General features: G+C 32.0%; 1 protein-coding gene across 1 annotated transcript in view; it reads left to right on the top strand.

Moving 5' to 3' along the window:
• The window catches only part of LOC127701754 (probable G-protein coupled receptor 139), an 89,829-nt gene extending 72,702 nt beyond the window's left edge, over positions 1 to 17,127 (top strand). The window contains exon 2 of the mRNA XM_052205719.1: positions 15,890 to 17,127. Coding sequence (XP_052061679.1) covers positions 15,894 to 17,099 — 1,206 coding nt within the window. The 5' untranslated portion in view covers positions 15,890 to 15,893 and the 3' untranslated portion in view covers positions 17,100 to 17,127. The remainder of the gene's footprint in view (positions 1 to 15,889) is intronic.
• The last annotated feature ends 274 nt before the right edge of the window (positions 17,128 to 17,401 follow it).

Here is a 17,401-nt window from a genome sequence, read left to right as displayed (position 1 = left end):
AACAATGGTGTAATCTATAAGTATTATATTATTTAGTATAGGAATATAAGTGTCGTGCATATATATAAAAAAAATACTTGCAATGTATCACAGATAATTCAATACTATCACTGAGACGGTGCTACGCTGTTTTTGTAGCTCTTGTTTCTATGTAAAATGCACATCAATCTTAAAAGTCCTGATGTTCATAAAATCAATCAATATGAAATGGATAGTTATTATTTTAGTGTTGTTACATGTATAGACAATTTCGAACAAGAATGGAGACTACATGTGTGAATGAATTATATGTGTGGGCAGACGAAATATCAGATTCTCATATTCCAACTACACAATATTGTTTTTAAAATACATTATTAATGCATGAATAACTGATATTTTCTTTTCAAATTCACTGTTACTCATTTTCATTTTTAGAATATGGATAGAAAAAAATTTAAAGATCAAGGAGATACAATTCATGTTGTATCTGTATAGAAGGAGCATTCGTGATTCCGAATTCAATATTGAATATCTTTGTTTGAGTTTGAAATTATCTTGTTTTGAAATGTTTAATTCAAAATTACATTTCTAAAAAAGCCAATCACATGACAGCTTATTAAACATCATGAAATAATAAAGGCACGAAAGATTAAGGGCATCTAGAGGTTAACATATGGTTTTCCAGATAGAAGAGTATCTATACAAAATGTCGACCTCTAAATTACTTGGAGTCTAAATATACTAAAATTGTAATAATATAAAGATGTCATTTCATGTCATTTGAGGACGTTAAGCAACCAACAATCAATCAATCATGTCATTTGAAACAGGATATCAAAAGTCAAATACAAACAATATGAATATGTAAATACTGAAACTAAAAATTGAAATATAATATTGAAAAAGATGCCTTTTTAGCCTAGTATTCAGTAACCATAGATTTATCAATGACGTCAAATTAGCCGTTCATGACATCTGACATAATTTTATTGACATATAAAATGTCATTAACACATGAGCATAAAGTAATGAAGAATGGTTAGGTATCGCTTCATAGTTTTAAACGTGTAAGTATCATGCAATTGAACATTTTCTACCGATGATAATGATAATAATAGTAATCAGTAAAAATGATACGAATGATAATAATAATAATGATGATGATAAAAAAGAATTTTAAAAATAGAATTGATAATAATAATTGTGATGATAAAAAAATTTAATTATAACATTAAAAATGATAATGATAATAATAAATAATGATGAAACTGCTTCTACTGATGATAATGGTAATACTAAATATAATAGATTAGCGTTATAATTGTCTCAGTAATTAGAAACAAACATGCCAAATAATGTGTTTTTAATTTAGGTGAAAATCCAATAACTATATTTAGATATGGCGGAATTATTTATGAAAGAGGAGAGAAGAAAGTTGCAAAATAATGATTTTAACAGGTAAGACAAATTTACAACATTGAGCTTACTTACCTGCAGTTAATGAAAGGTGCAGTACGCATACATCTAAAGTTGAATTGCTAATTACACCAACATGTCTTAGCATTCAAAAGAATATCTAACCATTGGTTTTATGATTGAATATACCCATGTCACCCTACAAAATGGGATTACCAAATTATTTAAGTTTATTGATACACGTTGTAAATTGGAGAGGTAACGGTTTATTTATCACAAACTCAATAAATGAGGACATAGTGTAAAACACATGGATGAAGTTCTTAGTATCAGTTGCATATTTTATATTTTTGCAGAGTTTTTTTTATATTCCATGTACTTCCTGAACGAAATACATAAATGAAATAAACCGATTCAACTCTTTCGCAATAATGGTATTATTTATCTCTAAATAAGTAGCATTGGAAGTTGATAAAAAGCGATAACGTTGCTACAACTCCGATAACTTTGATCTGAAATATAACTGTAAATGATAACTTTTTATCGGTTGTCAAGAACAGAAAAGTTTAAATGTCGGAAATTAATTGCTTCTTTGCATGCGATGAAGAATAGTTTAATGGCAGAAATTCATTTTTATATTTCAATGAAATATATTTTTTATTCTCCATTGAATATATCTTTTACATGTAATCGCGAATTATGTGCAGCATATATTTATGTGTAGAAAAGGCCTACTGTGCCTTATCTCTATAACTTTCGAAAAATAAAACGTATAACGCAATACATTTTAGAGATGACACGTAGACTTTATATATTAAGATTAAAACGCGAAAATATTTGTTATTCAGATGTTGTTGCAAACCTTTATGTGACCAATTATTACTCGATTTTAAAAGCTCTTGAAATTTCAGATCGCTTTATGTATTATATTTTAATGAATCTATTCAATAGTTGACACTACTAATAATGTCATTGGCATTTTAAAAAATGTGTTAAAATAGTTTGCTCATTCTCAGTTTTGCACTTGTTTTTTTTTTCAATTATAAATAAAAGCAAAGCGAGTCAAACATTTTGAATCGATGAGAACGTCGGTGTAAAAATTTTACATTTTTTTAAGACACGAAACTTTTGCGTATGTGTATGGTACTTCTTGCGTTACATTCTGTGTATTTAAATGCCAGCATTGACGAAAAAAAGGAGATTATGGTCTCATTGGTGGCCTTCGGCTGTTGTCTATGGTCGGGTTGTTGTCTCTTTTAAACATTCCCCATTTCCATTCTCAATTTTATCATATTAAAAATCTAGGATATCAAGACTAAATCTGATAGTAATGTCATTCTTAAAGTCGAAAGAGAGAAATGTGTTGATAATGTCAAAAATAGCCAACCAGTTTAATAACCGTCGAATCAAAAACAAATATCTTTTCAAGCTGCATCTTATATTGTGAAAAAAATTATAACATAAAGGAAAAGAAATAGAAATGAAATAGTGTTAAAACATATTTCTGAAAAGTTTGTGTTTAAAGGGTTTTTCAATCCAAATCATGAGAATTTGTTAAAGCAAATTTGATTTATCGTACGAAATGTTGACATACGGACGGACCTCGGTATACCATAATACATTTGTCTTAGGGCATATAAACTCTGAGATAGTGTGATATTTCTGATCTTTTGGATTAACTAGGTAAAACAATTCATCTTGGACAGAAGTTTGGTCGTTATTAACAGTGAAACTTTTAAGATATTTTAAAATAAGCGACACCAGGTAAGGAGTTCTGCATGGTGTTAGGTTTGGGCATCTTTAATTTCCCTTATTTATTGATAACATTGAAGGCAATATCTGTAACATAGTCCGTTGCTTTGCATATGACACATGTCTTTAATATACGGTAGCAAATTTGAACCACTGAAAATTAAGTTTATAATGAACTATTTAATTTAATTAAATTGGCCAAAGAAAATTGCTATGAAATCATTACCAACTCTTTCAAATGATTATTTGGAAGGGGTTTGAAGTTACAGACGTTTATGCATACATAAAATCACTACGTATCAGATTACAATCAACCATTAAAATTAATACTATGGGCGCAATGATTTTATCAACAGAGGACCCTTTTCTACGCTAGATTGAGACACGTGTTTTGAAGTGCAAAATTAATATACAAGGGAGATAAGTAAAAATTGTGTTAAGAAAAGCCAAGAGAACCTATATTTTTCGGACCAAAAAATACTGCCATAATAATTTTTCTTTAAATTTAACAAGGTTTCGTTAAAAAAAATCAACTTTCTAAAGTCTGAATCTCGAAAAAGGCTACCATTGTCACCTATGGGGAAATTACGTGTTTTTTGCAATCATCAGCTACATTCTCAAATTAAATGAAAAGTTGACTATAATGATACTTGGACAATAACTCCGAAATTTTATTTCAATAAACATCGAAAATTAATTCTTTTATTTAAGATGAATTTTAAAACTATAAATGACATATCTAGAAATAAACTATAATGTTAACCAGACTTCTTGTATTAACAGCTAATCAAAGACTGGATCAGTAAAAATGGGGTAATACAAAGTATCCAAAAAAGATTCTTGAAATATGGAAGCAGATGGGAAACGTTAATGTCAGTTTTATCAGAACGTTATAAAAAACACAGAAATGATTGTAACATGTTGCTGTTACGAAGTCTCCCTATTATTCATTCAATTCAATAGAATTTCCAATTTTTAAGAAAAATTGTATAAATTGAAAAAAAAACCTTTCAAGGTCAAGATCATAAATGACCATTGACCTTTTGACCTTAAGTAGGCCATATGTTCCCATGGTCATTACTGAAAATTCCATGTGTCTATTCCTAACTGTTCTCATGTGTTATAATCAATTGAAAATAAAAAGTTTAAAGATCCGATAGGGTTCTATTGTGAACCCCTTCCTTCGGTTGGCCCCTCAGAGTACCCTTTGTAAACCTTAGTGCACAAACAAAACCCTGATTGTACCACTAGACATGTTAGCCTAATTAGTAAATCCAATAAGTCTCCAAACCTTCTTTGGAAGACTTAATAAGATGCGATGTGATTTATGACTCAATAACGTAGATACAAGTGACATTATCGACATAAATGATATCATTGATGAACAGGCTAAAATTCCTAAAATAATGATTTTATCTAAACTTAGATAAAAACACAGTTAGATAAAGCATATAATATATATGTCAAAATGCAATACCAATGAATTGGAAAGCAACACAATGACACAAAAGAATTCTGTAAGTTATTAGCACCAAAAGAAATTTGATAAAAACTAAATGGTTTTCTAATGTGGGAAAAAATAATTTTAGAAAACTTTTAATACTAAATATAGAAAAAAAAATATTTTCATGTTTAAATACAATATCACTGATAGTAGATTCAAAATATTAAATTGGTAGCTTATTCATTATATACTGCCATGTAATGAACTGTTGATGAAGTGGGACAAAACATGTGTGTAAGCATTGTATGAAAAGAATGAACATTGTGTTCTCTCAATTAATCATACACAATGAATGCTGACTTCCTGCAGCTGAATACAGTAATATAACTAATGAAATCCCTTGGCATTTATAAACACTTTCTAAGCCTAGAAAATTTATTAATGAGGAACAAAATAGAGAAGCATCACACTTTGATAATTTATTATCGGAAACTAATTTCAAACGGAATAGCACATCCTAATTTGCCGAGCCCGGAAATTTAGATACGACCTGACCTGGGACAGTGATAACATAAGAAGAAACTATTAACATCAGTTGCAATTGGCTTAACGCAAAAGATGCGAACGAACAAAAAAAGAGACAGATAACAATCTTCGCATAATAAAAAAGACGGACAGATAAACAACAGTCCAGAAAACTAAACATTGAGCAATATAAACTTCACAAAGTCGGGTGCTTCAGATTTGAACTGTTAAACCTCTATCAATCATTGCACAAATAATGTATTCTTCGGAATTTTAGTGAAGATTATTAATCTAAACTAATAAATAGAATATAAACATATAAAAAATTATTTGTTTTCAAAATATCATTATTAAGAGCAAAGATGCAATGCTATTGTTTTGCCATTTGTTTGTACATATAATGTGTATTAAGCCATTTGATGGACCGAACACTAAATGGGATGTTAAGAAAATTAGTAGTGACAGTTTTTATTAACGGAATGGTTGCCCTGTTTACACAAAGTTTATCTGCTATAAATATTGATGATTTGATACATGTAAAAACGATGACTAGGGGACAATCAAACTGAAACACTATGTCCATACAAAAAAAATAAAAAAGACAAACAACAGCGAAAATCCCTACATATAAAACTAAAGACTGAGCAACACAAACCCCACAGAACTAAAGACTGAGCAACACAAACCCCACAAAATTAAAGACTGAGCAACACAAACCCCACAGAACTAAAGACTGAGCAACACAAACCCCACAAAACTAAAGACTGAGCAACACAAACCCCACAAAATTAAAGACTGAGCAACACAAACCCCACAGAACTAAAGACTGAGCAACACAAACCCCACAAAACTAAAGACTGAGCAACACAAACCCCACAGAACTAAAGACTGAGCAACACAAACCCCACAAAACTAAAGACTGAGCAACACAAACCCCACAGAACTAAAGACTGAGCAACACTAACCCCACAAAATTAAAGACTGAGCAACACAAACCCCACAGAACTTAAGACTGAGCAACACAAACCCCACAGAACTTAAGACTGAGCAACACAAACCCCACAAAACTAAAGACTGAGCAACACAAACCCCACAGAACTAAAGACTGAGCAACACAAACCCCACAAAATTAAAGACTGAGCAACACAAACCCCACAGAACTAAAGACTGAGCAACACAAACCCCACAGAACTTAAGACTGAGCAACACAAACCCCACAGAACTAAAGACTGAGCAACACAAACCCCACAGAACTAAAGACTGAGCAACACAAACCCCACAGAACTAAAGACTGAGCAACACAAACCCCACAAAATTAAAGACTGAGCAACACATACACCACAGAACTAAAGACTGAGCAACACAAACCCCACAGAACTTAAGACTGAGCAACACAAACCTCAAAAAATTAAAGACTGAGCAACACAAACACCACAGAACTAAAGACTAAGCAACACAAACACCACAACACTAAAGACTGAGCAACACAAACACCACAAAACTAAAGACTGAGCAACAAAACCCCACAGAACTTAAGACTGAGCAACACAAACCCCACAAAACTAAAGACTGAGCAACACAAAGCCCACAGAACTAAAGACTGAGCAACACAAACCCCACAAAACTAAAGACTGAGCAACACAAACCCCACAAAACTAAAGACTGAGCAACACACACCCCACAGAACTAAAGACTGAACAACACAAACCCACAAACCCACAAAATTAAAGACTGAGCAACACAAACCCCACAAAACTGATTGATTGATTGATTGATGGTTGGTTGCTTAACGTCCATCTACAGAACTGAAGACTGAGCAACACAAACCCCATAAAACTAAAGACTGAGCAACACAAACCCCACAAAACTAAAGACTGAGCAACACAAACACCACAGAACTAAAGGCTGAATAACACAAACCCCAAACAGTTCCAACTCTATAAGTAGCACACAAAAACTTCAATTGTAAGTATGCATAATTAATATTGCAGATTTTGTAACAACGCATTTCCAAGGCCGTGATGTTCAGCGTTGCCTCACGCAGTTCACGTGTCGTTATGATTTATTGTATAGGAGAGTCGCTGTCTTTGGGCATGCCTAGTCCCAGAATTGTCCGATAGTATTTTTTCTATATTCAGATACTTTAATTTATAGCCTATAGCCTAGCTTTGACACTGTCAATATTGTACCCGTATATATAGTCTCTTCTCTCTAATTCTGTTTGCATTAAACCATATCTGACCAGTTTGATGAACCACCCATTGTATTAAACCATTTCTGATCAGTTTGATAAACCACCCATTGATTAAATTTGTCTCGTGTAAATTCCCGTCATACTCATTCGAATCGTTGAAAAGGACTCACCTTTTTCCATTATAGAAACAGATTCTACCAATTAACGCCATTGACTACAATGTTTATCTTCTCTCAAAGTTAACTATCTAGAGCGGATTCATCTCGTTATAAACGAGGTGGTCTGGAAGAAAATATATAATACACAGTGATGAAGAGAGGGAGATTCATACCGAACATACATTTATAAATGTGACATTTTGTTACTTTATACAAGATATTGTTCAAACTCCATACAGACAGTTAGTTGATCTTGGAACATTTCGCTACTTTTTTTTATTGTCCTTTTTAGATGTTTTTGATAAATTTTGTCAAACAAAGCATCGAGTACAGCAAAAAAAAAATGTGTATTTGACTTGACTTATGACTTTAAAATTAAATTTGAGAAAAGAGTTTCGTCCTTTGTTTCCATGAAAAAATAGATAAATGATGGAATTTTCCCGAAAAACTAATCTATTCTCTCTATTGGTGTAGCTTGCTATGCGGTATGGGTTTTACTCTTTGTTGAAGGCTTTGGGTGACCTATAGCTGCTTATTTCTACGTCATTTTGTCACTGGTGGTGAGTTGTCTAATTGGCAACCTTAACACATCGTATTATTTTTATAAAGATCAAATTTATAAATAAATGTTGATTGTTAATTGTATGTTGGCGTATTCTGACCACTCCTTATGAGTGAATTTAAAATACTAGTTTATTAAAAATCTAAGGTAAGACATGTGATGAAAGAATTAGCTTCATGCATTTGCAAAACATATGTTTGTAGTTGGTAAATTACAGAAATTAAGGTAATCTAAATGTAGTTTGTATTCTCTTTTTTTATATTGTTCGATATTCTCTAGGGTTTCTCTTTTTTTTATATTGTTCGATATTCTCTGGGTTTTCTATTTTATTATATTGTTTGATATTCTCTAGGTTTTCTCTTTTTTATTACTCTGTTCGATATTCTCTAGGTTTTCTCTTTTTTTATATGGTTCGATATTCTCTAGGTTTCGCTTTTTCTGCTTCTTTTTTACGAGGGATTATTTCAGTTGCTGTTGTACTCAATTTCTACAATCTTTGGAATATTTGGTTGATTGGATTCATGAGAGAAAAAGGGTCTGATTTGTTTATGATTAAGAGAATACTATGAAACAACGTACACTTCACCTATTAATGCTATCATTATTACACTATACCTTGTCATTATTTCTATATAATGTTATGGTTGTTTTGTTCACTAACCTAAGACAAAACAAAGAAAACAATTCCTCAGTTAACATTTCATTTTATTTATAATTTTTTACTTGTACGACATGAAGCAGGAGCGACAAATGTTTGATCACGAACAAAACATTATGCATTTCAATTGTTATCAGAATGACTTTTCTGAAATAAAACATAACACAAAGAACAAAAATATTTCAAACAAATTTGAATAATATAAATTCGTTAGTTGCGAAAATAAAAGCCTTTGTTTGTATTGTTTAGTGAATATATAACATGTTTTAAGATTGATTCACAGTGCCAAATGGTTATCTTAATGCAAAATCATATGAAATATTTGATTTTGTTTTTAAATCGATAGTTCGATGACGCAAAATTGAAATCAAGCATATTAATGAGTTAACTTAGTCTCTTGAAATGACATTGCAGATACTCTCTATCGGTAAGTGTTGACTAATTATTTATTGTTCAAGAAACAATTTTGGGAAAGTAGTCCTTTTGCACCTACTGTTATTTTTAAGATATATCATTTACGTCATAATTTTACTTTTCTATGTTATCAATTGCGCCAGAATACAGATTTTCTTTCCGCCTGTAAGCATATATTCATATTTATTAACCAATGACTTAAAATACATTATAAAATGTCCGTTTAATATCCACAACTGTTTTATTACACCGAACTAACAGTAAAAGCAGAGGGTCCTTTCGGTTCATTGAAGATATATGCTAAAGAAGCTCTTGCTCACGTCTCGTGCTAATACAGCATACCTAGACCCAATCCGACTGTAACTGAACATAATATAGGATAAATATGGAAACGCTCATTTAATAACACTATTTTAAAGAGGACTCTCCATGTGATAGAGAGTAGGAATATTGTATTCAAGTCTTTTGTTTGTTTTGTGGCTCCTGAATAAAATCATTGAAAAATAAAAAACAGTGAAAATAACATAGTTCTTTTGATTTGTTTAAACACTTATTGATAATCACTTTCATCCACGTCATTTGAACTCTAGTAGATAGTTGTCTCATTGTTAATCATACCACATCTCTTTTATATTCATGTATGACAAATTGAAATTACAGAGCATGATAAGCTAACCATTCCGAAACACATCATTACGATCCATGCTTTAATTACAGTGCAGCTGCTCAATCTTAATATTTTTTTATTGTCCACCTCCCGTAAATGCTAATGTGTTTGTAAGTAGTACCTTGTGTGATTTTTATTTTTATTTTTGGTTGTTGTTGTTGTCCATTTTTTAAGATCCCTTCGCCATGTTTCGCGGTTTGAATTCTCAGTATGTTTATATTTCACTTTTAAACAAATAATTTTTATTCTACTGCTAATTTGGTTTCTACTGGTATCGCATTTCTCCTAGTTTGTACTGGTATCGCATTTCTCCTAGTTTGTACTGGTATCGCATTTCTCCTAGTTTGTACTGGAATCGCATTTCTCCTAGTTTGTACTGGAATCGCATTTCTCCTAGTTTGTACTAGAATCGCATTTCTCCTAGTTTGTACTGGTATCGCATTTCTCCTAGTTTGTACTGGAATCGCATTTCTCCTAGTTTGTACTGGAATCACATTTCTCTTAGTTTGTACTGGTATCGCTGTTTCGTTTAAAGTTATGAAAAAAACATAATACTGTATTGACCATAAACACAACTAGTCATTGATTTTTTTCAACTTCTTTATTATTATTATTTTGGCTCTGTTTTTACATATTTCACACATCGTTTTGGAATTTGTTATTTTTATATGCTCTTTAACTTCGCACTTTATTTGATCTTTCAACTATTTTGATTCGAGCGCCAATAATGAGTCTTATGTAGACGAAACGCGTGTTTTGAGAACGAAATTGTAAACCTGGTATCTTTGATTATCTTTCACAACCACTGGGTCGATGCCCCTGCCGATGGACGTTTCGTCCTCGGTGGTATCACCAGCCCAGTAGTCAGTTCACATTAAATGGCATTGCTACGACTTTCTCTAATTTACTGATTATAAAAAATTGAATCATTCGAAACACTTAGGATTTTCTTCCCCTAATCAAAGATGACCTTAGGACAATTTTTTAGCATTTTTTATTTTCTATTTTTTCTTCAACTCAGTTCTTGATTTAATATTTTCAACTATTTTGATTTGAGAGCCACTGCTGAGTCTTATGTAGAGGAAACGTGTGTCAGACGAACCAATTATAAGCTTGGTACGTTTGCTGAGTTTTTGTATTATTCAGTTTGTTGGGATATTCAATAATATGTATTTACAGGAGATGTTTCATTCATATAGATATTGATTTTTTATTTCCGTCATATGTGTGCAATAAATGTAAAGGCAACCCAAAAACAAAATTATTAGCTCCACTCACATAATCACTATTTATTAAAAAATGACTCTCTTCAAACACATCGTGGACAATACGAATATATTGTATGTCAGCTAATCGGCAATATGATTGGTTTGTTCAAAGTTTAATCTGTCGTATGCAGATATAAATATAAACACGAAAAAATAGAGGAAAAATAACGAATATACCAATTTGTTGAAAGCCCATTTTCCTAAATTATAGTCAAATTTATCAAATTGTGTTCAAAAAGAAGATAATTAATAATAAAAACTAAAACTATATAGATCTAAAATATGACGTCATTAAACAATCGACGACGTAATAACATAAACCCATTTGGAATGTACGGGGTGATGCACGATTTTGAAATGTGATTAACTTTATATAATAAGGATCAATTCCTTCTTTACCGACAGAAACACTCACAATAATTATATTTGCATAATCTTTTGACTTCATCCTATCCGCCTCTATTTAAAAATCGTTTCAGAATGTCACTCATTCAGTTTTCTTCGTCTTTTACGTTTTTATTGATAGTGACTGTGTTTAATTACAAGAACAGCAAATCTTTGCCTTAATCTAGAGCGCTTTGGTTCAAAAAAATAACTGTCTGTGTCCTATTAGAGTAGAAAAAAATCATGGAGACTTGAATGTATGTAAAATTTCTGACGTTTTTGGTAGCATGGGCAGAAAATTATTGTATTATTGGTACTAGCAATGAGGCTTATAAGTTTACGTCACGAGGTACTAGTCACGTGAAAATTTGATAGCGGGATTTTTTTCCCCAATGACCACCAAGTTCTTGCCCGCCGCAGACAGGGCATCATCCAAGCTCAACTGGTATAATGAATATATTATACATGTATTTTTTTCAAAGCTTGACACGTTCGAGTATTTCTCTTCAGACGACTTGTCTAACGGGGTTCGGACACAGGTTTCAAGTTTACCATAATATTGGCTTTGTTGTTTTGTTCCTAGCTGGCGAGGTAGTCCATGATTGAGTTATTCAGTTTACTTTCATGTCAGTCGTATTTTATTTTTGTCTGTTTTAGGTTCACATTTTTGTGCCTTAATTCATGATTTTAAAATTGTTCACTATTGTGATTATTGTCTTTTCTTTGTATTATATATTTTTAATATATGTAAACAATTAATAAATTCCGTTATCCAGTATGCATGCTGGGATATCGGCAATACGATATACTTGTATTTATTCATACCTTCATAGAGAATACTTGATATGAGCGTATAGTGTATACATTGATTTTACCACGGATTGTCACTTTGTGGCGATATTTTACCCCGTGCTATCACTCGTGGTAAAATATTTTGGCATTAAGGACCAACACGTGGTGTCAACTCAAGCCCCCATGGATTATTTTAGCGCATTGTTTGTTTGCTTGCAAAAAGCGACAACGTTACATTTAAAATGCTATAACACTCGTAATTCACTCGTAATTTCATTAATAAAAAAAAAAGTGGTTGGTATTATATATTGTACATTTGAATAATTGATAGAAATATGAAACGACAAATTATTATCATATAATATATATTAACAATTATTGCAATCAAATGAATGGTATGAACTATTAATACCTTGAAATCAACAACTTCACCAATACGACAAACAATTGATTTCACGTGAGGTTTTACTGCTTTCATATCCCTAAAAAAAACTCTGCTGAAGATTTATCTGTGTTTTTAGTTTTACATTCAGATTCAAAATATACATTTATAAAGATATTTAATTTCAAAGAGTTTTAAAAGGATACAAGAATTCAATGTTGTTGTTTGAAAATAAATACGAAACAGGGCGGATCCATAGCTCATAGGTCAAACAAAAAAAGGTACAGGGAAGATGTTGAGAAGCAGTATGTGCAAATGGACTTTAAAACCGATAATGAGTGACGATACCATGTTCAGCAAGAAGCGCTTCCGCTCCATTCATGAACGTTGTGATCGTCACTTTATTGCATTTCGCTTAAATTTCTAAAACACCGCATTTAGTTTTACCATATATTCGGTTGCTAAAATTTTCATACCATGATTAAAAATTTATAAAAGGTATTGACATTAATATCTCATTCATAAAGTCGGAATATAATTGTAAGCTGTGGAAAATGTCTAATGCTTTGAGAGTTTGAAATAAGTTAAGATAAATGCAACGGATTGAGTTTGAAGGTAAAGTGACTGGTATTTATGTATTTTTATTTATTCAATAATATTTAATTAATTTGCATATCTTTATCGCAAATTTTGTTAGTTCGTTTTTTATTGTATTTTTTTTTTGGGGGGGGGGGGGGGGGGGGGGTTGAGGGTGAGGGGAATATATTTTTTATACTGTATACATAATTTTTTATCGTGGGAATATTACTGGGACTTCTTAGTTGTCTGTCTTCCATTTTCAGACTTATTGCCAATGCAACTGAATTAGATTGTTAGGTTTCTTTACTATTGATCTATTCATTGTTATACATGATATTTACATGTTATTTTTCATACGATAACCGCCTCGGTAGTCTCGTGGTAGCGTGTTTGGCTCGAGTGCGGGAGGTCGTGGGTTCGAACCCCGTCCGGGTCAAACCAAAGACTTTAAAATTGGTATTTGCTGTTTCTCCGCTAAGCACGCGTCATTAAAGAGTACAAGCAAAGACTGGTCGGCTCGGAGTCAGAATAATGTGTCCGGGTAAGGTGACTGCGGACTGTTACCTTGTAAACTAGCACGTTAAAAATCCGGCTGAGTGTGTTGGTCGAGAACAAAGCAGGATTTATATTCATACCACATTAACATGTTCTAGTCCTTAATATGCATATTAATTTGCCGCTGGACGTCAAGCAGCCATCCACCCATCATCATCATACGATTTACTACCGAAGGAAGGTCGGTGGTTCTCTCCGGGCACCCCGACTTCCTCCACCAATAAAAAGTGACCACCACGTAGTGCTGAAATTGGCGTTAATCATCAATCAATCAATCAATCAACCGTTTAAAAAACATATCTAATGAACTAGGGGATTCCATAAATACTTTGTAGGGGTCTCAAAGGCCGAACAAAAAGGTCACAGGGAGGCAGTAGGTAGACTACAAATGAACTTTAGAACTGAAAGCATGTGAAAGTTTCAGCAAGACAAACTGGGGCCTGTTTTTTTTCGGAGCGCCCTTGGGACTAGGACATGTCATAAGACCACCTAGTAATTTATTCCTAAGATTTATCTTAGAACAGATTCTAGGACAGCTTCGATAATCAGGTCCCTGGTCTTTTATAGTTTACTATACGGTATGGGTTTTGCGGACTGTTGAATGTCTAAGTTGAACTTTAGTTGCCTATAGCTACGTCATTTGGTTCCTAGATGGATTGTGATACCATATGTTATAGTTATAGTGATAGTTATGTAGCCACGGGTGATATTTTGAAATTATTTCCCCTTTATCTTTTATCGGCTAGGGGAATACCTTAGGCTGGCTTAACACAATACTTTTGATTGGTTGTAGCTTGAATGATATTATTTAAGGTTTTTCTTGATATTTCTTTAGTAGCGATACAACAAGATATTTTATTTTTTTTTGATATTATTAATATTTTATGACATTTTGTCCTTCAATTTCAACAACAACAAAACCAAAAATGTTTAAGAAGAACATCATTAACAATACCAACATTATGTTGGAAGAATACAAATGAATTCATTATCGTTTTTCTCTCTTATCACTATAAATTAAACAAGTGCTGCTAACTTTTAAAAAAGATACCTGATGCATTCAGATGTGAGCATAGAGTTTAAAACAAACCATGAATCTTTATCAGGTTTTTTTAACATTGTTAATTTAAAAAATGCACACAATTTGACGGCAAAAGGCTGACGATTCTGAAAGTTGAGTATATGCGCTTTTCTCTAAAGAATTAAAATATATACTGCATGGTTCGTACCTAAATGAATATTTATTTATATATATATATATATATATATATATATATTTCAGAGATAAAGACGTATATACCTTTAGCTGTGAAATAGACATAAACATACGATATTAGTAGGTTACAATCTGTAAAAAATAACAAACTTGAAACAGTTTAGAACCATGAAGAAATGTCAATTATGACTATATGTCAAGCACGACTTTAACAATTAGAGATACAACCTATTTCGGTGTGTATATCGGGGACGGACGGACGTGAAATGGAGATGATCTATATAATATAGCTTTTGACAAGTCATTAAATTTGCAATATATGTATGTTGACATTCTTTATTTCAAATATAATATTTTGTACTCTTTGAATTTCTTATTACGTATTGGAAGTTTTAGCTGCACTTGCAAACTTATACACAAAGTCGATAAGATATATATATAAGCACTCGGGCTATTAATAGCCTAATTGACCTGGTAGATCTAATGAACCTGACAGTGATATTTACCTTCTCGTGTTTTAAAGGCTTAGCCTACACAATCAAAACAGTTTGACATTGGCGATAATGAAGCCTTCTTTACCTGAATTTATCTTTATTTATCTGAATAATTTCATTTTTAAAATTGATTTTAGGTCCGTAATATTTTTTTTTTATTGTAGCATATATCTTTTTTTGTTGGTCTTTGTTCAATTCCGTAATTCCGTTCACTCAGAATAAAGATTTGTGACAACATGCTTGCCGTTACCATAGTTAAGAGTCTTTTAAAAATAGGTCACAAACCGAAATTATTACTGACTGCGTCAGTAATAAACATTCGGATTTACCAAATTATGAATGGCATATTGATTGCTATCATTTTGACAGGAGGAAAACATTACAATTATTTGTTTTTGTTGATTAATATAGAAATGATCTTATATTCTTGCAATGTTTATTTTTCAGACAAATGGATTCCACTTTCTATGATGAGTACAATATTACACAGATTTTAATAGAAATTCTGAGGCAAAATCAAAACATATCAAATGAAGCTTTACTTGAGCATGCCCAAGTACTTCTCAAACAACTCACGTTTGATCGAGAACTTTCATCTTACACAGAATTCAGACTTCACAAAGCAATGTTACTCTACGTGCCACCTATACTATTGGTGTTAGGAGTGATCGGAAATGTTTTATCATTCTTTATTTTACGACATAAAACAATGACTAGACAGTCAACAACTTTATTCCTGGCAGTTCTTTCGATAGCAGATTCATTGGTTCTATTTATAGGACTTTTCCGGAAGTGGATTGGGGAAATAACTGGCCTTGACATTCAGCATGAGTCGATGTTTTTATGCAAGACAATAACAGTATTGGCATACAGCGTTAGTCATTATTCTGTTTGGCTGATTGTTGCAGTGACTATAGAACGATTTATCGTTGTGTGTAGACCTCTTCAAGCTTCTAGATATTGTAAACAAAAGAGAGCAAGAAAAGTGGTGCTTATCATGATTTTCATTTTTCTAGCTATTAATGCTCATTTGTTTTGGACAGTCGAACTAACGGAACAAAATCTTAACAGAAAAACAGTACTCAGATGTGATGCTGGACCAAACTTTGTTGAGTTCATTGACCGGATTTGGCCATGGATCGATTTAGTTTTGTATTCATTGTTCCCTTTAGTTATATTGTTATTTTTTAACACACACATAATAAGACAGGTTGTGAGAGCGACAGCAGGAAGAGATATTTTACAAAACGGCCCATTAATGAAAGTAGATTCGCGTAGGAATACAAAAGATGCAAATCTCAAACTGACAATTATGTTATTAACAATATCATTCACATTTCTTGCAACAACAGTACCAATGAATGTTGTTATGATCGCTTCAGTGGTCTGGAGAAATGAAATGGATAATCCAAAGCAATTTGCCAAATTAGTACTGATTCGAACAATATCTGAACTACTGATGTATCTCAATCATTCAATCAATTTCTTTTTATATTGTGCAACAGGACAGAAATTTAGAAATATTGTGTTAAGAATGATTTGTGGTCGATCGACGTCAAACATATCTAACTTTTCAGATCATAGTCAGCATCTTTATTGTTCGAGAGCTAACAATAACTGTAATGGTCACAAGAGTGAGAATGAAACGGCTCTATAAAAAATATGTGATATTTCCGTTGTTCTGCGCAGGGTAACTTTAATATTTTTATTAATATTTCATTCCTTGTTATTGTTGTTGTTTATTAAATTATTTTTATTTATCTATTTATTTATTTTAATTATTTATTTATTTTCATATTGATATGGTTCCGTTAGTGGTCTACCAGTACGTAGAAGTTATCCTATCCAGAAATTAATGTATCGACTGTTCATAAGATAATATAAAACACTCAAACATCGATTCATAAACCGAAGCTGAACATACAAATAGTAAAAGCAAGAATATCAAATTATGGTCAA

This window comes from Mytilus californianus, unplaced genomic scaffold (genome assembly GCF_021869535.1).
Source record: "Mytilus californianus isolate M0D057914Y unplaced genomic scaffold, xbMytCali1.0.p SCAF_5, whole genome shotgun sequence".
In the NCBI taxonomy this organism is placed as follows: Eukaryota; Metazoa; Mollusca; class Bivalvia; order Mytilida; family Mytilidae; genus Mytilus; species Mytilus californianus.
Note: the sequence above shows the minus strand (reverse complement) of the source record. Positions and strands in the feature narration are given on the sequence as shown.